At 44.2% G+C, this 24,048-nt stretch overlaps 1 protein-coding gene across 2 annotated transcripts in view; it reads left to right on the top strand.

Moving 5' to 3' along the window:
* EEPD1 (endonuclease/exonuclease/phosphatase family domain containing 1) overlaps positions 1–24,048 on the top strand; it is a 61,711-nt gene that overhangs the window by 17,343 nt on the left and 20,320 nt on the right. For both annotated transcript variants that reach the window (XM_068670431.1, XM_068670433.1), the window contains one exon: positions 16,804–16,855. In XM_068670431.1, the coding sequence (XP_068526532.1) occupies positions 16,804–16,855 (52 nt within the window). The remainder of the gene's footprint in view (positions 1–16,803; positions 16,856–24,048) is intronic.

Genomic DNA, 24,048 nt, shown 5'->3' on the forward strand with positions numbered 1-24,048 from the left:
TGTCAGGACATTGCAGCCACCATCAAATCCCAAGTCCTGCTGGCACTATGCTCGAAGAACAACCAGCCTGGCATGGAGACAGCAACCCCACAAAATGCTACTCAGTGGACTCTTTAACAGCAGGATAAGGCATGGAGGTTTTCTTTCTCTTTGGATGTTCTGGCCAGCAAGACTGTAAAACAAAAGACATCCCGTTAGAGAAATTAGCGTGTTGCTGTGTCTTGAAGCTTCAGTACCTTTATATATGCTACACAGCTGCATAAAAATTCTTCGTTTTGTCAAAGTAAATGGCGAAGGTAGTTGGCTCATGAATGAAAATGAGTTTGGAGGTAGAAAGCCTTGAATTTAGTCATGGAAGAATAAATAGGAAAACAAATGAAATTACCTTTTTGATGCATATGGGCTGTGCAGAAATGCTATAATTATCCCTATTAGAAGTCCAATAAACTCTATTAACCTTTCTTACACTGCTAAGACTTGTGTAATATCAGGCACTTTATTTTCCCCTCGTACTTCCAGTAATACAGAGGTTGTGTGATGACAGCTGCTTTTCTCTTTTCTCTTTAGAGCTGAAAAGACATGTTTTTTGTTGGTGGGATTCTTTTTTCTGCCTAACCAAGGGAGATAAGAGAACTTCCTCTTATTAAATCCTGTGGCAATGCAATCCCAACCACATAATATCCGACTGAATGCTGAGCCATGTGCCTTTGGCAGTTTTTATTTTTATTAGAGAGACAGCATTTCTCTTCTTTGAACATGAATCCTAGTAACCCCAAAGATGTCTGGCTGGATCCTTGCCGGCAGGGGGTTACTTCAGTTCAGCGAGTTCAATCTGCTCAGGGTTCACAGCAGCCTGGATCCAAAGCACCTGAAGCATTTGTGATATGCAGCGTGAGCAAGGCACAGAAGATGGCAAGAATCATGTGTGCAGAAAAGTCTTCGTTCTCTGGCCCTCTGAGAGGCTTTAATTTTATTTTAGTTTTAAAAGCAAACAGAAAAACAACACCTCACAGCCTTTCAAAATTAGGAGGATTTGGGGTTTTGCTTTGAAGTTCACTTGTGCCTGCTCTAGAAGAAAACCTTTGGTGACAGAGCTGCCAGCACATTCAGCTATTGTCCCTTGTTGCACACCTGGTGAAGCGGATATGACAAGTGCTCCTTGCTTCAGAGCTTAAACCACCCACAAACTGGCTGGTGAGAGCAAATTCCTCCATAGGCACAGTGCTCTGTAATTCACGCAGGGGTCATTTTTACAGGTTTTTGTAGTAGCTGTTTACGTGACTGTGCCCTGCTTATGTACAGAGACAGCATGCTGTATGAATTTGAGTCCCAGTGGCAGTTCATAGGTGTCCGTGTTTCACCATAGCTGCCTAATGAAATGAATGTTGATTGCAGTCCTCCCAGCCTGTGTGATTCCTTAAGTGCTCTGCTTTGGGTTTTATTTTATCCTGGTTTTATTTATTTATTTATTTATTCGTTTTTTAAATAGTGCATGACCTTTTAAGACTAAGCTGTAGCTGTTCAGTGTTCAGGGATTTGTTTGACACACTTTAAGAAAGAGGCAGCCTAAAACTGCTGCTGCCTGCCTGAGCCTTTCTGAGAAGGAGACCATGTTTTTTGCTAGTGCTTTCCTGTGCTTCTAACCTAGCACTGGTCAACCATGTGCTGAATGTCAGCCAAATCTGTCCGATGAAATGAACCTGGTTCTGCTAGACTTATTCTTAAAAGTAACTACCAGCGATGGCTAGGTCTTCAAAGGAAACTTATGTTTAGCTCTATGTCTCAAATAGTTTTGAGTTTCACGTGCCCCATTTCTGAGTAGTGCCAAAGAGGCTTTAAGTTTCAGTTCGTTTGACATCCTCTGATTCCTTCACATTAGAAAATCCTTACAAACCAGCATTTGCCCGAAACTGTAGCCGGAGTTATAGCTAGGAAATATTTGTCCAAATTAAAAAAAAAAAAAAAAGGGGGGGGGGGGGAGGGAGGGAGGGAGGGAGGGGAGCACAGAGGCTATTAAAAAATCAGACCAATGACCCAAGTAGCAAAGAGTAAATGCTGAAGTAATGGACATTGCATTAAGGCTTTCTTTAAATCTGAAGTAGGAGTCATTTGCACTATATAATTAACACTTACATAATGTATATGCTTTCATATGCTGTGAAATGTCTAAACAAAGCATTAAAAATTGAAGTGGTCTAAGAGGAGAAGGCGATGGCTTGGGTTGGTAGCCACTCTGGATCTGTCCCATCTCCGTCTCTTCTCTGATGTGATATTGGACAAGAGTCTTCACTTCTCTGGAGCTTCAGGCATGTTCTCAGCATCTCTTAAGAAACACGTGTTTCTGAGATCCTCCGTGTAGCTGTTTGTTCCTCTTTCTCAGTGCCCAGTGCTGATCCAGGTTAATCTGGGAGCTGCCTGTCTGTGAAGTAAATTGGCTTCACTTAAACAGCTGCTGAACGTGGCTTACTGACTGGGAGTGGTGACTGCTTAACCCATTTTATCTGCAGTTGCCAGAGAAAGTCAGAGTGAGCCTTGGCCGCCCATCCGTATGTGCTGGGGGCCGTGCTGCTTGCCCCTTTTGGGGAGGCAGGGCTGTGCCACGTGGCTCTTCCAGGAGGGCAGACGTGACCCTAAAGTGGGGAATGGGATGGCTGGCGGTGCTGAGAGGTTTTGTTGTATTGCTAAGTGGCTCTGCTGTGCTCCGTCAAGGCCTGGCCACACCACCAATTTCCTTGCACGGTGAGATAGCTTATCAGATTGGATCGCTTGGAGACTGACACTGCGGTGCATTAAGCTTTTTTTATTGCTGTTGTATTTGTCTTATAAAAAGTGGGGAGGTCATGACTGATGCCCTTGAGCTAGCATAAACTGTACTAAAAACCACATGTGGGCCTGGTTTCATTGCTGTTCTATCCTCACGGGGTCCCCGGATTGATGACAGTCTGTCTGAGCTGTGGTGGAGAACCACCACTCTGTTGACCAAGAAGAAACCATGAGCTGCCTTGCTCCTGTGCACAGTCCTCAACTGCATGAAAGCAGTTACTGCATGTCCCATCGTACACAGCCTTTTTTGCAGTTGTTGACTGGAGGATGGTTAATCCGCTTGTGTGACAGCACACATTATTGCTAGCAACATAAGCTGGTTAGGTACCCATATGACACTCCTAATTTGAAACTTGTTATTCCACATATAAATATTCCACAGCTTAACACTTTCAATGATACCCTCCATGAGATCAACTTTAGATTTTACTTTCAGGTAATTTTTTTTTTCAGATCATTTTAATGAGATTCTTCCACTGATGAGGTTCATGCTGGTCTCAAAGTCATGAGATACTAGAACAAAAAAGATTACTGTGATAAGTGAATGTAAAATTACTCAGCTGTTCTATTTTCTATGTGTATATTAGAATAAGGGAAAAACTTTCAGCTATGCTTGCTTCAAGGGAATTCTTAGTATGGCACACTAATAAGCCCATGCCAGAAAATGCCTTGAGCTCAGGAGAAGCTGAAATAAATGCTTAGGCAACCCCCTTGCTCCTTGGGTGTGACGTGACTGTGGTTTACTGGTGGGTGACACATCCCCTCTGTAGCATTTGCCAGTGAGAAGTTTCACGTGGGAAATTTTCCATGGAGGGCACCTTCAGTCTGGAGAGCAGCTTCAAACCGACCAGGAAGCTTGGGAGCCACCAGATGAGAAGGCTGTATGGAGAGTGGTGGCATCCCATTACGTCAGAGGGGGATGGGCCAGGGGGGAAGTGGAAGAGCTGCTTGGCTTCTTTACTGTGTGTCTCAGTGTCTTTTGAAGAGACTGGCACAGGTCATTGTCAGGGGGAAAAAGTACAAGACTTGACTCATCTGTCTAGTCAGATAAAGCTATTCCTATGTCAATAAAGACTGTTACTGTACCATGTATTTATTACGCAGGGTAATTGTCCTTTATAATGAGTAATACATTTTTATGCTGTGTAACAGTGCGTAATTCAGGGGAGTGGCTACAGCGGCAGATGGTAACCCTTCAATCCAGAAGATCCTGGAGAAACATGACTGGGCCAGCAGAAACCTTATGAAGCTCAACAGGAAACCCAGATCCCAGCACTGTGGGTGAAATAGCCCCTTGCTTTAATACAAGTGGGCGGCTGGCTTCCTTACTCAGAAACTGGTGCAACACTGGAAGAGGTTCTCTCAAGGCCGTAGTGTCTCATGCTTTTGGAGGTTCTCAGGACTCAACTGAGTGAGGCCACAGCTGACCTCAGGACAGTTCCTTGTGGTAGTCGTGACTTTGAGGGGCTTGTTGCCTCAGACGGTCACTTCTGACCAATGTTTCTGTGGTTGTGGTACTACTGAAGACAGAAATTCAGGATTTGGTTGATGGAAGATCATTCTCTGCACTACACACAGTGTCCAGGAATTTTCTAGGAGGCAGTAGGGAAAAGTAAATGGTAGTACGCTGTAAAATAGGCCGTAACATGCTCTGCTATACATTTGTTGCATGATTTCTGTTTGAGTGTTGGGTGGTCTGTTCCTTCTGCTTAGTGTAGCTCTGCTGGAAAATCCTGCCAGCAAACCGAGCAGATGCTTTGTGGAAGAAAGCAGTTGTCGGGGAGAGCGCTGAGTCAGCCATTTCCCTGACTTTGAGAGCTGGGGAAGGTTTACATTCTCACCAGGGTTAGAGTTACAGATATGTGATGCATCCCCTGGGGGGTTAAAACCTTTCTGCGTTACTCCAATACGTGGAGCAAAGGCTATATGAGGCTGTGGCTTTTGGCTAACCTGAGGCTTGAGCCTCGTGTAGCCCCTGTCACTCTTCAGAGCCATCGTTAGAGGCAAAATAACCAGACTGATAGAAAGCCCACCTGGTTTGCCATTTGGGTAAACATTATAAATGACACTCCCAATGCCCCCGAGGCTCCTGTCTCCACTTCACTGCAGTATCACTCTATGTTGTAGATGAAGCTGGTAGGATACTTTTGTAATTAATTCTTGGTTTTTAGCTTCTCACCTTTTTGTGGCAGTTGTTCTTTTTATCTCATTTGTGCTTTCTGTGGCCTCTTGCAGATGTAACCTCAGCATCATCTGATGGTTATTTTCTGAGTACAACAGCCTTAGCTTCTCTGGTGACCTTTGTGTGTAGCTTCTGTGGAAGCAAAACTCAGGATGATTTAATGCCAACTCCAGTTGTGAGTTGGCTAATTTAGTTGTCTTCAGTGGCGTGTCTGGATGTGAAAGGTTTGCGTGCCTGCAACACAGAGGAGTGCCGTCTTTACTGGTGTGGGAAACTCATTTTTTTTGCCTTTTCTCCCTCTGCCTGCTTCTTCTGATAGTTTCCAATTTCTTTACTTCACATTTCAGAATGTGCAGCTGACCTCAGTTTTAGGAGGATGCATGCCTGTTTGTATGCCTTCAAAGCGTGCAAATTGTTCTTTTTTTTTTCTTTCTATTTTTTTAAGGAAAGTGGGCTAGCCAAGAGACAGTTTTGAAGAAGTCATGTCTATCGCATCCCTTTTTCCACCATAAGGTATAGATGCTATAACAAGAACAACCCAGTAGTTAGCAGTCGATCTTGCCACTATCTATGTTTGTTGTGCCAGAGATAGATGTGCTGACTGACACGCTTTGCTCCATTGAAGTGGAAACTTTACATTGTTAGGCTAGGCCTGCACCAGGGCCTCTCACCAGGGCAAGAATGCAGGGGTGTTATTCTGTCAGGAGACCTGGTAGATACACAGTTATTTGTCTTAATTGTACCCGATACAGGCTGTGGATGAGGCCTTACTGGTCAGGCCCGTGGCTGGTGACAGTGCTGGAAACAGGAGGAACGGAGTTATCTGAGACCTAGAAATACTTCCGCTTGTATTTGTGCTTCCTTCTTGCTTGAAATGTCTGTTTTGGATGCTGGTGTTAGTAAACTGCCATGATGATCCTGAGGCATGTACGTGCCTGAATATGTGCATGTATATTTTTAGAGTACCTCCTGACTGCTTAAGCAAACACTTTCCTTTATGATTGCTAATTCCTGTGCCTTACTGTTCATTTCCTTAATATCACTGAAGAAGCCAAAATGGCTTCTGGTGCAGTATGAAGATTTTTGGAAGGGTGGTGGAAAAAATGCAGGGGTTGAGGAGGGTTTGTGGGTGCTGGAGGCCTGCCGCATACTCTTGCAGGGCACTGGAGCATCGAAGTCATGTTGTGAGCTCCCGGAGCTCCACACTGTAAAGTCCATTGGGCTTTTAGCCATGCAGTGGGAAGTCCTTAAGACATACAGTCTGCCTACTATGGCATTTTCTGCTTTATTCTCTACCTGCTGTAATGACACACTTTTTTTTATCCCTCCTCCGGAAATGTCTTTGAATTTGTAAGACAACAGAAGCTGGTCAGGAAAATGCTGTAGAGGAAAATACACTCGACCAAAGTGCTGATCTTGATCTCTCTAGTGCTTCTTTCCCTTCATCACAGTGCCACTTCTCAGTAACTTCACAGCATTTCTCTGAGCACCTCTTGTGTATGTTCTCCTGTTTTAATCCCCAGTGTTCAGCCTTTCCACCGCTTAACCAATTCTAGTTCGACGTAAAGTATTCTGAGTAAAATGTTCATATGAAATTCACAATTGTTGTGGAGCGCTGCCAGCCTCTTAAAAGTAGGAGCCAGCTTTTCAGGGCCATTGTCTTTGTTAAGAGCATATTACAAAAGACTTTGAAGTTCTATATTCAGATTCAGCCAGGAAGCTTCAATACTCTTTGTGTAAAGCCAGACTAAACTTTACAGGCACTCGGATACCACCAGCTGATTCTGGGTCACGTACCACCAACCATACATTGTTGCAGGGACGCAAAGGTAAATTCTTCAAATAGAGTCCCTGTTAATTGCTTTGCACCCCAAGCACCCCACATTTTATCGGTAGCTTTGTTCCTCATGGCAGCACGATAGCATATTGATACACCCTCTCCCAGAGATGACACTTCGGTTTAATTAAGGACTGGTCTGTTTTTCCACTGCTGCAATAAGGTGGGATTAGATTGGAAAAGGTGCCGTTTCTGGAACAAAGAGGCCCTACCTAAGCAGGGAATGATTCAGAAGATCCAGAAAAAGAGCCAAATGCCAGACACCACTTACACTATAATATAATGCCTATATTTGGAAGCTCTAAGTCACCTCTGATTTTATGAGCTTCTAATTTTTGTTTTAAATCTTGGTCTCCTCCCTTGTTGGACAGATTTGAATAATTCAGTGCAAGTTAAATAACTTGCTCATGTCCAGTTTTAATGACTCAGAAGAAATCAATGTTGCCACAAACACAACACTCTTTGTAAGCCTGTGTCTTCCTGCAGAGTTATGAGGAAACAGACTTACTCTGAAAAGTGTTTTAAAAATAGTAATAATCCTAAAACTGTGAACATTGTACAAAGCATTTTCCGTAATATCAAAACGATTAGATGTAAGGCAAACCAGTTTGAAGGGAGACATTATTATTCTTAGCTACACATAGTGAGAAATACAATATGGAAGAGGGAGAATACATTTTGCCACAATACAAATGCAAATAAAAGCCACCCTCTCCCTTTTCTTAATACGGGCAACTTTTTTTGGCTTACTGTCGCCAGAAGCAAGTTGAAACAGAGGGGTTGAAACAATGTGTGTATTTTTCATGAGTAAATATGACTGTTTTTTCTGGCTTGCAGTAGTATCCCCTTATGCTGCCTGAATTATCGTGTAGTCAAGTCCTTGGCACAGGAGTAATGCGTGAAGGAGTAGGTGGAAGTGGTGACAGAGAAGCCTCCTGGATTGCCCAGCCTGAGTTTTGAATGATTTTGGAAGTAAATCTGCATTGCCAGTGTCTGCACCTGGTCGCTGCTAGAAGATACATGAAGACAAGATTGCTGTGTTCAGTATAATTTAATATATGTATTTGATTTGCTTGCTCTTTATTCACTAGGCCACTACTCTATAATCACTGAGTTACTGGCAGTCTCAGGCCTTTCATGGTTTGATCTCATGCCTTTGGGAGTTTGGGGGTTGTTTTCAAATGTCTGGTCTACTTTAAAATCTCTTTAAGAATTAAAAAAAAATCAACAAGTAATGAGTTAGAACCGACTGATCCTTTTGAGCTGTTTGTCTAATTAACCTTTGCGTCTCAGGAATCGGGTTTGGTACTGTTCAATTAAGTGCAGTGTATCTCAGCCCTTAATAACCAACATCTCTTCCAAAGACTTTGGAAACCTTCCATAACGCTTACTTTTATTACTGCTGCCACTCTCCTGGCATTGCACCAGCTTGAGGAGAAAGAGTTGGGGAAGAATAGGAAAAAATAAGATGCCAGCAGAAGAAAAGTCTGTAGGATGGCCTCTAACTTAGCAAACAAATAGTTTCTGGAAAGTGCAGTTAGCTCTGGGCTCATGTCTTCAGTACTCCACACCCTGAGTTGAGGTAGGACAGCAAATGTGTGAACATAATGCAAGTAGAGTGCTTCTGTGCACGTGTGCTGCATGCACCCAAAAGGATGCTCCTTCTGTAACTTCCTCAGGTTTAAAAGTTTGAGGGAACCTTCAGAAAGAGAGATTTTACGCAAGTGGAAATGATTGATGATGTCCAGTCTCCTTCCCCCTTTTCCGGACAAGGAAAGAATAATGTCTGATATGTAATCCTTTATCTGGAGAAGATAAACAGGGTTTCCCTGCTGCTCTTAATCCCCTTTACAACAGAGAAGCCTATCATTCTTGTTGAGCATCAGTGTCTCGCAGTTCAGAAGATACCTTTTCTGGGTAGATGGATGAGAAAAGAACGATATTACTATGGGCATTGTTACCTTTTAAGTTGCAGAGAACCCAGGATTTTTGGTCAGCTCCCCTCTTAATTTTGTGGTGAATCTGTTGTGGAGTCTTCTCTTTGGATATCTTCAAAAGCCACCTAGACATGGTCACGGGCAACGTGCTCCAGGTGGCCCTGCCTAAGCCAGGGGCGTTGGACCTGACGTCCTCCAGAAGTCCCTTCCCACCTCAAGCAGTCCGTGATTCTGTTACACGTGGGCATCTGTGCTTTCTGCTGCTGCTTGTGGTTTGGGTCATTGTGCAAGCATGTCTTACTGCCTTCCAGAGAGCCAGGAAGAAGTTGGATTCTCTTGCAACTTTCTGTTTTTGCACTCATGCTTTGGCAGTACGTGCAGATCAGGGTTTACGAGTCGTCTATTGCAACAGCATAGCTATGCTGAAACCAGAGCATCAGTTAAGCCTAAGTCAGACCTTTGATATAAAGTGCATTGCTCCTACAAAATGATGGCCCCATATCTGTTGTACCGCAGATGTAGGAAGGAGAATGGCAAGGAGAGAGCGGCATGCCAGAGAGGATTGAGAGCACCATGGGACTCAGGAGATCGCTGAAAAAAAAAAAAAAAAAAGGAAAACAGTACTAAACTACTTACTTTTTCTCCAGTCTGTTGCTGCTTCTCAGATGCCGCTGTTTCACCCTTTAATGCTCTGTACTAAGCATCCATAATTCATGTTTTCCCCCTTTTAGTTCCATTACGGTTTCCTTTCTCTCTGTAACAAATACTCCAGCCGCTCACACAACATAACAGGACCCACGGATGCAAACATCGGGGGAGCAGCATTTGTCCAGCAGGCATTAGGCTGGCAATTTGCCTGATGAATTGCAACTTCTCTGCTCCTTCCATTTACTCCTGGTTCTGTTCCCAGCTGTGGAGCCTTGATGTGCTTTTTGATTTTAAACCTTTATGCAGGCAAATCAATGGTGACCAGGCATCGAAGAACAGCTGCTTTCATCCAAAATAAGAGACTGCGAGAGAGTACCGCTGAATGGATGGATGTGTGTGTGTATGTATATACAGGGGTGTGTGTATGTGTGTATGTCTATAAAAGAAAATGTGGCTCATGGGTTTTATCCTAATTTCTCCTTACTGTAAAAATACTTTTTCCTGAGACTCTTCCAAGTCATTTCGTTGTGCCATTACATGGTGGCTGGTCTCCAAGCAATATGGCATGGTACACCCACCCAGGGCTGTCGGTGTATTTCACGAGCTCTCTGGTGGCTTCCAGCAGCCAGTAGACATGGCAGCAGGCACAAATTTTCCCTCCATTTGAGGAGTGATTGAGAAGACACAGATGATTTTAGTGGAAAAGGAGAAACTGATTTTATTTCCCTGTCAGACTTCATATGGGTAGATGAAGGAAGTTTATGAGGATCAAAGTCATTAAGTGTGCTGTTTTTCTTTCTTTTGCCTGCTTTTACATGTATTAGTACTGTTGTGTTTGTTTGTTTGTTTATTTGCGTGTCACTTTTTGGCTGTTATCTCTCCCCAACGTTACCAAAGAAGCATGTTATCATTGCCTCTGCTCTTCTGCCTGTACTTACAACAATTAAAACCCAGCTCATCACAGTCCTTAGCATCGTGCTGTCAGCAGCTGGCTGTAGCGGGGTTGTTCCTCCCTTTTATGACCGCTGCAGTAAACTTGTAATTGCAGCAGCCCCCTCCACAGCCCATAAGCACCACTGCCCTCCTCCTTATTCACCCTGTCATCTGGTGAGCACTGAAAGAAGTGCTGGGGCTGTAGGCTGGCCTGGTGGAGATGAGTCGGAGTGTGCTGTTTGGCAGGGACCTGGGAACTCAAGTCAAGCCCTGGGACCACAGCTGTGAGTGGGTGGCTGATGGGGAGTGCTTCAGTAGCCAGCTCCCTACAGGTACCAGGGGCTATGAGCACAGCTTAGCTGTGTTTTTTCACCCTGTTTTTTATTTTTTGACTCTCGTCTGCGTCTCTTACCACTGAACTGATTTATGAGTAAAGTCAGTTTGTGTACGTATGCAAAAGCATTTCAGCGTAAAGATTTGATGATATATGTGTTGGGGCGGGTGGTCTTGGACTATTCATTTGCATTAACCCCAACGTGAATCTGTTATCAAGCACTTCATTATAGGCATTTATTCTGGGTGCTTAAAAAGGATTGATTCTGGGATATGTAAATCATCCATAAAACTTCTCTGTGGACCATGGTTATGGGGTCTAATCTTAAGAACAAACTGGAACATTTTATGGGAGGGAGGAGGGAATGATTTAATAATGCTTAAAATAATTGCTTGTGCTCAAGTGGTTTTTGCATAGGCTATTTGTAATAATATCTGTGATTCTAGATGAAGTGGGATTTAGTACAGCTGTATGCTGAAGAAGGAGCCAGAGAGCTAAGAGAAGTCATAGAGCAAATTGAAATCAGTTCTCAGTTCACGTTGCTGCCAGATGAGAAACCCAGCTGGGTGAGTGGGCTGGTGCAGAAAGCAGAAAGGACTGCAGAGGATCATTACTCGCCCTGATAGACCCACAGGCAGGAGGGAGGCAACCAGTGCTGGCTGGCCAGGGAGCTCTGCTGCTCTGAGCTGGTTATGGAGGCTGGCTGTTGAGTCAGAAAAGCAAAGCAGTAACACATCTGGCCGTGCTGGCATGCCTGGAGACTCATGCTGCACTGACTGCTTGCAGGGTAATGCGGCACGGGGAGCTCAGGTGCAGGCTCCAAGCAGTGCCACTCTCCTGGTGGTGACTTGCTGCTTTACCATCACAGCACCTAGTTGCTTCTGCAGGAGGCTGTGATGCATTAAACACTTCAAGAACCAGTCAATCACCCAGCTTGCTCTTTCTCACTCCCTCCTCTTCCCATTTTTCCTGAAATCACCAGGCTCTGCGCTGAATGGGGACCTCACCTCCGGAGTGTGGTTGGCTCAGCTGGTGCAGGTCACTGTGCTCGTGCCAAGAGCAAGTGGGATGTGGGGGCAGTGGGAGGTGAAGAGCTCAAACTGGGAGGTGAAGGGCAGTGCAAAACTGTGATGATGGCTCATGGTGAACAGGAACGCCCCAACCAGCAAGGAACCTGTCAGTGAGTTTGCAGCAGTGCTAAGGGTTGCTTTAATTATTCCTGCAGTGGGGTACATGGGATTAGAGAGAGGAACTCAGTGCTACTTGTTTTGAAGTTGCATGCTTTTAGGGAAGGATTGCAACGTTGCCCTGAGGAGTAGAAATACTCTGTAGCTATAGGCATTCCCTCAGCACCATGACTAATCTGGAAACCTGAAGGAATTCCCCTTCAGAGAGAAAATGCTGTGTGTCACCCGCGGCCAAAAAGAAAAAAGAAGTCATGTGTTTCCTTGACAGCACATCATGTTTGCATATTTTTACTGCTGTAGGAGAGTTCTTCATCCTGATCACTTCATGCTTTCAAGTATCTTGAGTGTGCTAGGGTGCAAGGATATTAATCTCAGTAGCTTTTTAAAATAGATTGTGGAAAGTAATTGAGTCAGTAAGTACTTTTAATACAGGTTTGGGTACAACCAGGGCCTCTTTCATCATGTCAGTATAGTTCCTTGCAGTACAGCTTTGTTAACGGTGTACTTGAAAGCTGGTGGGTGAGAGCAGCTAGCCAAAAGGTTTCTTCAGGAAATAACGTTTTTCTACAACTTCATTTATGAGTTAGTGTTCACATACTGCAGGTGAGGGTGAAAGAAATGGTATCAGGGTATGTAAACAGAGCACATAAACATAGCGTTGTACAGACAGCTCTGCCTTCAGCATCATCCTTCAGTACCTGTCGTTGCATTTCTGCGTTATCAGAGCTGTCCCCCAGGGACTAGGTAGCTGTTTTCCCTTCTACTCTGAAATCCTCAGCAAAAGCATAAGCCACAGTGTATGTGGGCGTGTGCTGCTTTCACTACTTGTCGGATAAAAAAATAGCCAAAATAAGCAGCCTGTTCGTTTGTTTGTTTTTCCCCAAAGTGTGAAACCCCCAAAGCAGCAGCTTTAAAACAAGCTGCATTTCTAAGCCGACATTGCATGAAGTAGCACATAGAAACGTTACTTGGAGTCACTGGAAGAGAGAGCAGTAAATAACTGGCTATCGAGAGCAATTTTCCAGGCCGTGAACTGTAACCCAGGGCAGAGGCAGCATCAGTGCCAGTGTTTTGAGGAAACAAGTGTCTTGTGGCTGGCTGTGTGAAGGTGACGCCTGAGTGGAAAACAGTGAGGACCCTTAGGAAAATATGGGGAAAACATTGATCTCTGTAAGTTTAGAGCAGTAGAGGAAAGTCTTTTTCTCAGCAGGAGTCAAGCGCACAGGCCACGAAAACTGTTCTTGCCAATGGTGTAATAGTGTTTAATTCAGTTTTGGTTCTGGCTCTGTATATCCAATATCTCTGCAGGATCTAAATGTTTTGTGGGCAGGAGGACAGCATCTCTCTAAATATAATGAGGTAAAGTGAAAAGGATTCATGCTCCCTTCTTTATCACTCGTTTTTCTGTAACTCAGTACACTTTGTTTTAAATAAAAGCATGCTGGCTGAAGGAATTTTTGTGGGGCTTTATTACTGTAAATGGCAATGAGGATAGGTGTGTACAATGAGATGATGATCTCAGATGGAAACGGTGCTTGCATTTTGGCATTCTGCTTCATCTTTCTTCTGCAGCTATTGAGTGTCAGATAATTAATGTTAGTAAAATAGGTTGGTAAATTGGTAGAAGCATCAGCAACCTCAGTGGATATTTTCTACCTTTTGATGATGAAGTGTTCAAAGTCTCATGCGACTGCTGGCTTCAAAAGGAAAACACAAAAGTAATTTGCATAGTTAAAAAGACACTGTTGAACAGCTTGTGAAAGGGAATGGCAAAATATTAGCTTTCACTACGTGCAGAGGGGCTTGAAGCAGTCTTTGCAGCAGACTTTGCCATGTGTCGGCTTTGTGCTTTCCCTGAGCCCCTTCCCGTCCTGCTGGTGTGTGTGTGTGCAGCATGGGGTGTTCTCCACGCCATGACAGATCATGCGCCCCTTGCCACTGTGGCGGTAGTACTTCAGTGGAGTACCTTTCCTTCCTGATCGTCCCTTTGTTTTCTGAACCATCTCTAACGCTCTTTGTCTTAGCAATAATAGGCTCTACAGACTGGGAATGCGCAGCCTGGGGCTATTCATAATTCATTGGATGTAGGCTTTTTATGATGCTTTTGAAAACATCTGAAAACTGGAAGTACATTAAAGTGAAAGCACACGCATGTTTAGGGTGTTAGGCTGTGAATACTTGTAATGGAAAGCACTGTAATACAGTAGAAGGACATGACCAAAGCTATGTTTTGCTGACTGCCATTACAGGATGGTACATAATTAATGTACCAGAGCATTGGTGGGTGTTGGAGGATTATGCAACATTGTCGGCTGAATATGAGCCAGCAGTGTGCCCAGGTGGCCAAGAAGGCCAACGGTATCCTGGCTTGTATCAGAAACAGAGTGACCAGCAGGGCTAGGGAGGTGATCGTCCCCCTGTACTCACAGAATCACACAGAATCACAGAATTTCTAGGTTGGAAGAGACCTCAAGATCATCGAGTCCAACCTCTAACCTAACACTAACAGTCCCCACTAAACCATATCCCTAAGCTCTACATCTAAACGTCTTTTGAAGACTTCCAGGGATGGTGACTCCACCACCTCCCTGGGCAGCCTGTTCCAATGCCTCACAACCCTTTCAGTAAAGAAGCTCTTCCTAACATCTAACCTAAAACTCCCCTGGCGCAACTTTAGCCCATCCCCCCTCGTCCTGTCACCAGGCACGTGGGAGAACAGGCCAACCCCCACCTCTCTACAGCCTCCTTTAAGGTATCTGTAGAGAGCGATAAGGTCGCCCCTGAGCCTCCTCTTCTCCAGGCTGAACAAGCCCAGCTCCTTCAGCCGCTCCTCGTAGGACTTGTTCTCCAGGCCCCTCACCAGCTTCGTCGCCCTTCTCTGGACCCGCTCAAGCACCTCGATGTCCTTCTTGTAGCGAGGGGCCCGGTTCTGGTGAGGCCGCACGTCGAGTACTGTGTTCAGTTTTGGGCCCCTCGCTACAAGAAGGACATCGAGGTGCTTGAGCGGGTCCAGAGAAGGGCGACGAAGCTGGTGAGGGGCCTGGAGAACAAGTCATACGAGGAGCGGCTGAGGTAGCTGGGATTGTTCAGCCTGGAGAAGAGGAGGCTCAGGGGCGACCTTATCGCTCTCTACAGATACCTTAAAGGAGGCTGTAGTGAGGTGGGGGTTGGCCTGTTCTCCCACGTGCCTGGTGACAGGACGAGGGAAAATGGGCTTAAGTTGCGCCAGGGGAGTTTTAGGTTAGATGTTAGGAAGAACTTCTTTACTGAAAGGGTTGTGAGGCACTGGAACAGGCTGCCCAGGGAGGTGGTGGAGTCACCGTCCCTGGAAGTCTTTAAAAGACGTTTAGATGTAGAGCTTAGGGATATGGTTTAGTGGGGACTGTTAGTGTTAGGTTAGAGGTTGGACTCGATGATCTTGAGGTCTCTTCCAACCTAGAAATTCTGTGATTCTGTGATTCTGATTCTGCTCTGAGGTTTGGAACAGCTGAAAAAACTTCTTGTAGAACACGGCAAAGTAAATCCTCTGACAGTCTGCTACAACAGCTATGCACGCAGTATTGAATAGGAGCTTTTTACTGTCCTGTCCTGGGTCTGTCTAGAGTCATGAGAGTGATTTAAACAATATTTGAATGCATCATTTGGCTCTTTCACTGCAACACAAATGTTTGTGTATCTCTGAGTAAAGAAAGTTATCTTCAGGACTACAAGTATAGTATACTAAGCAACAGGTTTTAAGACTGGGTAATGGAGGTCATTACCTAAGTCATGCATCTGTTGGTCTCTGTTGGTGGGAAAAAAAATGTTTTTTTTTGTAATGGAGAAGACTGAAGTGGTGAGTTCAGCATGGAATGGATTTAAAAGTCTACAGTGACTGAAAAAGAATGGGGAATGTCCAATAGGCCCTCCTCCTGATGTGCTCTTATGTTTTAGTTAAATGTCATTGGGAGTAGCCTTAACATCTCTAGTTTCACCTGCTTTCAGGCTCCTACCCATCCTGGGAGCCTTTCAGTTTGGTGGGGATGCAATAAAATCTCTTCCTGATATTCCTTCGTCTAGAAAGGAAGAAAAGACTGGGCTTTTGCAGTAACTGGCGACACGTACAAGTAACTGAAGTTGAAGAAGAGTGGATAATTTATGATTACTTGTTAAACCAATCAAGAAAGTGTAGAAGTGGAACAAGGTTCTTTTACATACCTTGATTTAGAAGTAATTTTACCTGAGTTACCTGTCTTACAGGGCAAAATCCTGCTTGCGTAACTCTGAGTCTTGCTGAAGTGAATGCAATTCAGTGAGTAGAGTTTAGCCTATAGAGGAATGATTCAGTAGATGAAGAAATTGGGGTTTGCTTAACAAGTGGCTTTACAAGGACAACGATTATTGATTGCTGTCTATTCACCCTGCTTTCAGTTACGCATGTTTCCTTCCTATCCCCCTCAAATTTTTTTAGCTGGGTTGCCTTAGGTACAGTACCTCATATATAATACGGTAAATTCCCTGGAATGGCTACTGTGAGACTCATGGAGACCTGTTGATACTGAAGAACAGAGCTGACTAAAAATGATAGCAATGTTTAGATTCTTTCCCAGTGCTCATCGTTCAGAAGATCCTTCAGTATTAGTTTGGGTTATTAAAAATGTAATGATTAATGCAGGCTCTCTGTAAAGTGAACTCAGATATGCTTGTAAAGCAGAAAGCAGAAAATCTCTTTGGAACAGCTAAAGCAAAGCAAAGTAATACTGTGTCTCTCTTTCTTTAGTTGATTATACCCTGAGTGGTTTTTTTATCTATACTTCTATAAATTTCTTTGAGGTGAGAAAATAAGAAGAGAACTTCAGTTCTGCTCTTACTTGTGTTTCTGTAATGCTTGCAATGGTGTGATTCATTCTTTTTTTTCTCTTGTGTGTTTTTTTTTCTTGCAGTATCAAGCTTTTGGCTGTGCAGGAGCTGGTTGATAGAGAAGCACTGGAAAAGGTATTTAAAATATATGTAATACAAGAGTAATAATTAACTGGAGCTCATAAAGACCTCTGTTAGCAGGGCTTCTTAACTCTGTGGAATTTCATGTGGTACGTCTTTCTAGCTGCATAGGACATGAAGTAAGGGGGGGCACATTTTGTTGAAGTTGACTGCATGGAATAAGCAATGCCTCTAGTCTGCCCGTATCAGCTTTCCCGAAATTGATCCTTGCTAACAGCTTGGAGAGGTAGATGACTTGAACTGACAAGAATGAATGTCTGAAGAAGGAAGAGCATCCCCGGAGCCCCGTTTGAACACAGAGAATGGAAGAAGATGCCTTGGAAGAAATGTGGTTTAACTTAGTGATGAAGGATCAGCGCAGCTGGCTGCTCAGTGTGTTCAATGTCAGCCCTAATGACACTAGCTGAGTGCATGATGTGTCAATCTGAGCTCTCCTCACATCTGCACCAGGGAGCTGCTTTATGCTTGGGTATTTGGGGAGGTGAGGGACCTGCCATCCATCAGCCCTCTTGGGGATAACAGGGTTTGCAAAGAGCCAGTGCTCACTCAGCACAGCAAGGAGGAGCCCTAATGAGTTTTTCATTGGCTTTGGGCAACTTTAATTTTGATAGAAGGAGCTGATTTTGTTAAAAGGTAGTGACAGAAGACTGGGAAGGTGATACTGTGACTTTTTACATGTGAAGAAAACAAGGTTCGTAAACACTCCTTTTGCAAAATAGGTTAATTATAGTTGTTTGCAGTAGTCAGCGTCTCTGATATCTCATACCCTATAAATTTCTCACCTTTTTGTCAGGCATGAACCTCCCTTTGGCCCAAGGCCTCCTAAAACAAGGCTTGGCCAGAGAGTGACGTCAGCCTGGTGGGAATTGCTGTTTTTGCCATTGTTTGTAGCTTTGCAGGAAGCTTTTCAGAAAAGCTCTGCATTAGAAAAATGATCTTTCTAAATTGAGCTCTCTGAATATTTGATATCTACTTTCATACAATGCCAAGATTAAAGAAATTAAAAAGCCTGTTTAGCCCTCTGGAAAACAACAGTATGGAATTATGTAAGTTCAAAGAAATTGGCTGTCTTTATTTGTTAAATAAAGGAGGAAAAAAAGTAGGCTAGAAAAAAAATTCTTGTCCTGCCTGCTTGCAAAATCGGGCTTGAAAATACGTGCTGAATTTTATATTCGTAAACCTTTAATCTGTATTGTATTGCAGGAATACAGAATATTATTAAATAATACTTCAATATTCATTACAAAATTGATCTTCTGTATTTTCAAGGGAAAAATTCTTTAAGCTAGCTATGGACGTAGTAACCTAAATGTGTTTTTCCCGTACAACACTGTCTAGGCTATTATATTTCCTTGACGACAGTTATATGTGACAGTTTCAAACTTCTGTAACCTGTTTATTTCTAAAATTCAGCACTCAGCTTTGAAAGTGCTGTTACATATTTTTGATACTCGCATGAAAACTCAAAATGAGTAAAAACACTTTGATGAACAACAGTGTCCCCTGAAAAGACATGGGCTCACAGGAGTGTTTGTACTGCAGAGTAGCTCCATTAAATCAAATCACAGTGAAGTGCATGTATAGCAAATGTCCTCAGGGTCTTGAGACAGCATAAGAAAATGATCTGGCATGGCAAAACACGGTTTGCTGTTATCTGTTTGCAATGTTATTATGGGCTGGGAGAGGAGGCACCTGAAGCAAAAGGCTGTTGAAGCTCCTGCAGCTTGCAAGCAGTCTGGGAGCTGCTACTGAACTGCTGGGGTCTTAAGAAGATAGCAGCCCTCCCCACGGTATGTCGCAGGAGTATTTGTGTTCTCTCAGTGGGGTGCTGTAGTGAAGTTCAAAAGTGGTGCATCTGTTACTTACGGAAAAAAGAAAAAAAAATCAATTCTGTTATACATAGTCTTATATAGTTCATTATAAACCTTAGTGATATGGTTTAGTGGAGGACTTGTTAGTGTTAGGTCAGAGGTTGGACTAGGTGATTTTGGAGGTCTCTTCCAACCTAGATGATTCTGTCATTCTGTAATTATCTTCATATGTTTTTCCCACCTTGGCCACTGAAAATTATCCCACTGTGAGAAGCTTTGTGTTATGCAAGCACTGTTTGTTTAATTTTCAAAGTCCTGATGTGTGTCAGGGCAAATTTGGCCAAGTGGTCCCTTAAGCCAAATATCTACCATGATTTGTTGCATTTACGTCCAGAGTTGACAAGACAGAAAGGGTGATTGACAAGGTTTAATTGTAGATCCTGTCTCTGGACAAAGTTGTCTGAGCCTTGGTGCTGCTCATCGGGTGCTTGTTTCTCTGTGGTGCTGCTGGCACTTGTATGCACCCCAGCATCCCATTAATACAAACAGGAAAATAATCAGTGGACTCAGTGAAATGGGACCAGGTCACGCAACAAGAACAAGAGTCATCTTTACTTGGAGAAAATTCTGGGTCGAAGACAGGCTTGTTTGTGTTTATTTTGGCCATATTCTGTCAGACCATTCCAGCAGTTACCTTGCATGGCATGGGGGAGGATATTTGCTTCCTAACCCAGCTCACCCTGGCTGTTACGGGCCAGTGTTGCTGACGTGCTGGCATTCCTCTGCTTCAGAAGTGCCGCTGCTGCCAGGGGCAGTCACTAACGCAGGCGGTGAGATGCCAAGTGATGTCTCACCTCTGTGACAGCCTCATTCCCAGTAGGGTTCAAGGCCACCCAGGCTTCAGAGAAAAATGTTTTGAGTACACAGGTGTGCTGGCACTTACAGAAGCACGTAGAAGATCCTGTAAGAAGCATCATTTCCTCTTCTAGGAGCACAGCTCTGGGGGAGACCTCCAGGGTCACTATTGCCCCAAGGTGTTTTTGAATACTTTACCCAGTCTAATTTTGTGAAGTCCTTAACTGCAGATGAAGAACTCCAGAGGACTTGGCAAGTGTTAATTGCATTTATTTGGCAAAGGGGAAAAAATAATTTTCTCAAGAAACGTGCTGTTTTTGTAGTTTAAAAATAAATCTGTTTAGGTAATTAGCAAGTTGATCTGCTTAGCCAGGTGACATTTCACATCGGTTTCTGTTTTAGTGTTCAAATCCATCATGCCTTTCCCTATGCAATAAGTATGCCAAAACAATGCTGTCACTGGTGCTTGATGCCAGCAGAATGTGTAGGGAGAGTTGTCCTCAGAATACTTCTGTCTTTGTTGTGCTGCAGACGTGGTATGTTCTCTTCACAATAAGAGCAAACGCACCACTGACAAAAATCTGGGGCCACATTCTCAGCTGTAGTAAATTAGTTCACTTTTGCTAAATTTCAGCAGAGATACTTCAGTTTGTGTTAGTTGTTCCTCCAACCTGTATGTTTAAAAGGAAGGGTGAAGGTGTTCTTTCTCTACACTCGAGGTGGAGTGCTCTGTACTTTCGTATATTTTGTGTGTCCACTGCAGGGGACGTTTACTTCATTCTTTAGTTTGTGATAGATCATCCCAGCACACCATGCATATATATGGCACAGGAGACTTGAAGGTGAACAGAAACCTCCACAGTATTTATTTCAGTAAAAGCAAAACTTAAGGCAGATGCAGAGCTGGAGACCAAACTGAAACTGGTAGGGAGGCTTCCATTAACTGCAGTCAGCCTTGGATCTGTACTGCCAAGTCCAGGTAGATGACGTTGGTCGGTCTTCCCTTGTTGACTGATGCAGTCACTCCATCACAGAAGGCCACCAGCTTGGTCAGGCACGATTTGCCCTTAGTGAAGCTGTACTGACTGTCTTGGATCACCTCCTTGTCATGCATGTGCCTTGATACTGCTTCCAGGAGGACCTGCTCCATGATCTACCCAGGCACAGAGGTGAGGCTCACTGGTCTGTAGTTCCCCAAGTCTTCCTTTCTACCCTTTTTAGAACTGTGAGTGGTTTCCCTTTTTCTAGTCACTGGGGACTTTGCCTGGTTGCCATGATTTTTCAAATATGATGGAGAGTGGCTTGCCAACTACATCAGCCAGTTCCCTCAGGACTCTGGGATGCATGACATCAGGCTCCATAGACTTGTAGCTAGAGACCGCTTTCTTGAAACTTGTTCAGTTTCATCGGGTGGTCTTGAACCTGCTCTTCACTTACAGTGGGTGGGACATTGAAACCCAGCCCCCATCTACAGGTTCAGGGAAATGAGAGATGTGGGAAGCCTGACTAGCACTGAAGACTGAGGCAGAGAATTGTTGAGTACCTCAGCCTTCTCCATGTCTGTCATTACCAGTTCTGCCTTCTCATCCATCAGAAGGGACACACTCTCCCTGGTCTTTCTTTTCTGAGCAATGTACCTACAGAATCCCTTCTAGTTATTCTTTGCACTCCTTGCCAAGCTCAGTTCCATCCATGCCGTGGCTTTCCTGATCCCATCTCTGCACGTCTTCTCAGGCCACATGCCCTTGATCCCACTGCCTGTGCACTTCCGTCTTGTGCCCCAGTTTGCCCAGCAGGTCTTGCACAGCTGTCCCGCTTTCCTACCTTCCCTGGATTTCTTAGAGCTGTTGTGCTCTCAGAAAAGTGCCATTAAAGAGTTGCCAGCTCTGATCAGTTCCCCTGTCCCTAAGAACAGTGTTCCAGGAATTATTTAAATAACTGGAATTTCACTTGTCCTGACTTTGCTCTTTGCCAGGCCCATATTCCTCAGATCACAAACTCAGCCATGGCGTGGTCACTGCAGCCCAGGCTGCCTCCAGTCTCAGCCTCGTCAACAAGTTGGTCTGTGCTGGGGAGCACCAGGCCCAGCAATGCTTCTCCTCTGCTTGGTTTGCCACAAACCTGGGCCACGAAGTTACCCTTAGTGCACCACAGGAGTCTCCTGGGTTGCTCGCGGCCTGCTGTGCAGCTCTCCCAGCAGACGTCCAGGGGTTGAGGTCCCCATCAGGATGAGAGCCTGCAAGCGTCACGCTCCTTGTAGCTGAAGCAGGAAGGCCTCAGCAGCAGGCTCCCTTTGGCCAGGCGGGCTGTAGCAGACCTGTCCTCTGGTGTTCCGGCCTTAACTTCTACCCACGAGCTCTCATCCTGCAGTGGTTGTTTCTGAGGCAGCTCTTCATAATCTATCCGTGTCTTAACACAGAGGGCAACACCCCCACCCTTCCTTCCCTGCCTATCTCTTCTGTAAAGCTTGTAGCCCTCGATTCAAGTGTTCCAGCTGTGTGATTTGTCCCACCACATTTCCATGATAGCAATTAGATCATAGTTTTCTAATTGCACTGTGGCTTCCAACTCCTTCTGCTTGTTTTCCTGTGTGTGTTGGTGTGTAAGTGCTGTGTGCACTTCAGCTGGGCTATTGGTCACATCACCAAAATGCCTTTGAGTGGTGAACACAGTGAGTAATGTCATCCACTTTTACAGGATAAGACCCAAGAGATCGGGGCAAAAAGGAGAATTTGTTTCTTTCCAGTTGCATCGCTCTAGCAGAGGAATTTCAGCTACTGTGAAAAATGAGTTTATAAAACACTACAGCATTCCCTGATGTCGCATTTGCCTTTCTACACAGCACATGGAGAATTTTAACTAGAAATTTGCTTTTGTTTTCTTGATCCAGTGTACTGTTTCCTCCAGATATTATCTGAACATAAAAAGTATGACGTCAATTGAGGTTCCAGAATTTCCAGTATGAAATGCATCTGCTGGAAGTTTTTATTTATCTTTTGTCTGCTTTTGAGTAGATTGAGCCAGATCAGTGTTTAATCGTGATTAAACCCATTGTAATCTCTGTTCTTTATAAAATCCCTCTCAGAGCAGGGCAGGTTGTTTATTTGTGAAAGGTTATCCCTAGGAGCTTTGCAGTGTTTGGAAGAGAGGTCCTGTTTTCCATTTGCATGGGCAAGCATGGGCACATGGCTTTTCTTGCATAGATATAAATATGTTTGTGTGCGCACTTGCTAGGGCAGTTGGAATGGCACTATAATGTGCCTTGACATGGAGCAGCGGGTCACCCAAGGACATTTATCTGGCCCATCACCGTGGTAAATGCACTGAGTGGTTGGTTGTGCAGTAAATACTGCCCTTGCAGGCAAACATTACGCCTTGGGTTCTGGCCTGTGCAAGCCTGGGAGCTGCCGCCAAAGTCTCCTATAGGAGACTTGCCGCTGACTCACTCAGGACCTTTGTTCAGTCTTTTCCAGCCCTTTTGCTGCCTCATTTTTCTGTTCCCCATTCCTAGAGAGAAGTGGTGCCAAGCCTCCCTGCGTACCCTTTGCCTAATTCAACTTCATGATTCATCAGCTGAGGTTGGTACTCCTGCCCTGTTCCACTGGAGCCACCAAGGAGGCAGTGATTGACTGCTCCCAGTAAAAGGAGATTATTCCAACAGAGAGCCTGGCTGAGTTTATTTTAATTATTTTCTCACATTATTCTCTATTACTTACCCTCTTTTCTCCAACATCCTACCTCTATCTCTGTCTTCCCTTTCTCTTGCTTCTTTATCCGAGTGCAGATAATACTCAAGGGCACAGTCTTTTACTTACCCTTCATCCCCTGTGTCCAGAAATTTCATGGTAAAGGGAAGTAACCTGTTGTTGTACCTATGTCATTGAACCACTTCCACATGATTAGAGCCAGAAGCCATAGGTTTTGTTGGAATGATTCTTGGGGAGGGCATAAGCCCAACCCAGACTTCATACGGGTATAAATGAAATGTGTTCTGCACCATAGGAAGCACAGGCTCAAACCTACTTACACCGCTGGTTTATTTGATCTTGGTTGGATGTTTTTCTCTAGTTGCATTTCGCATCTTTTTTCTCATGAAACAATGCTGTACACATCACTGGGAGCCATGGAGAACATGGGTTGCTCTTAAAATGTCATTTAGGAGGGCACTGTTAGTTTTCCCCAAAGCATGGCTGTGTGTCTCTAGGAACTAGTGGTATGGGGATTGCTCATTATATTAATCGGCTTTTTGTTATTGTTGTTGTTTTTTTGTTTGTTTGCGGTATCTAATTCTGTCCATGGACAGAAGCTAAACTTATCCATTAGTGAAATCATAACTATACTTACAGACCAAGGAGAAACAGAAAATGTGTACTTAGAAATGCTAGCATGTGTTTAACTTCAGTTTGTGGGTGGTAGAAGTAACGTGAAGAGTCAATCTAATGATTTTTCATGTCATGTCTTTCTTCTATAAAATGGTAGAAGACAAAGCCAGTTCATAGAACAGGACTAGTTTTGAGCAGT

The sequence above is a fragment of the Anas acuta genome, chromosome 2 (assembly GCF_963932015.1).
Source record: "Anas acuta chromosome 2, bAnaAcu1.1, whole genome shotgun sequence".
Taxonomy (NCBI): Eukaryota; Metazoa; Chordata; class Aves; order Anseriformes; family Anatidae; genus Anas; species Anas acuta.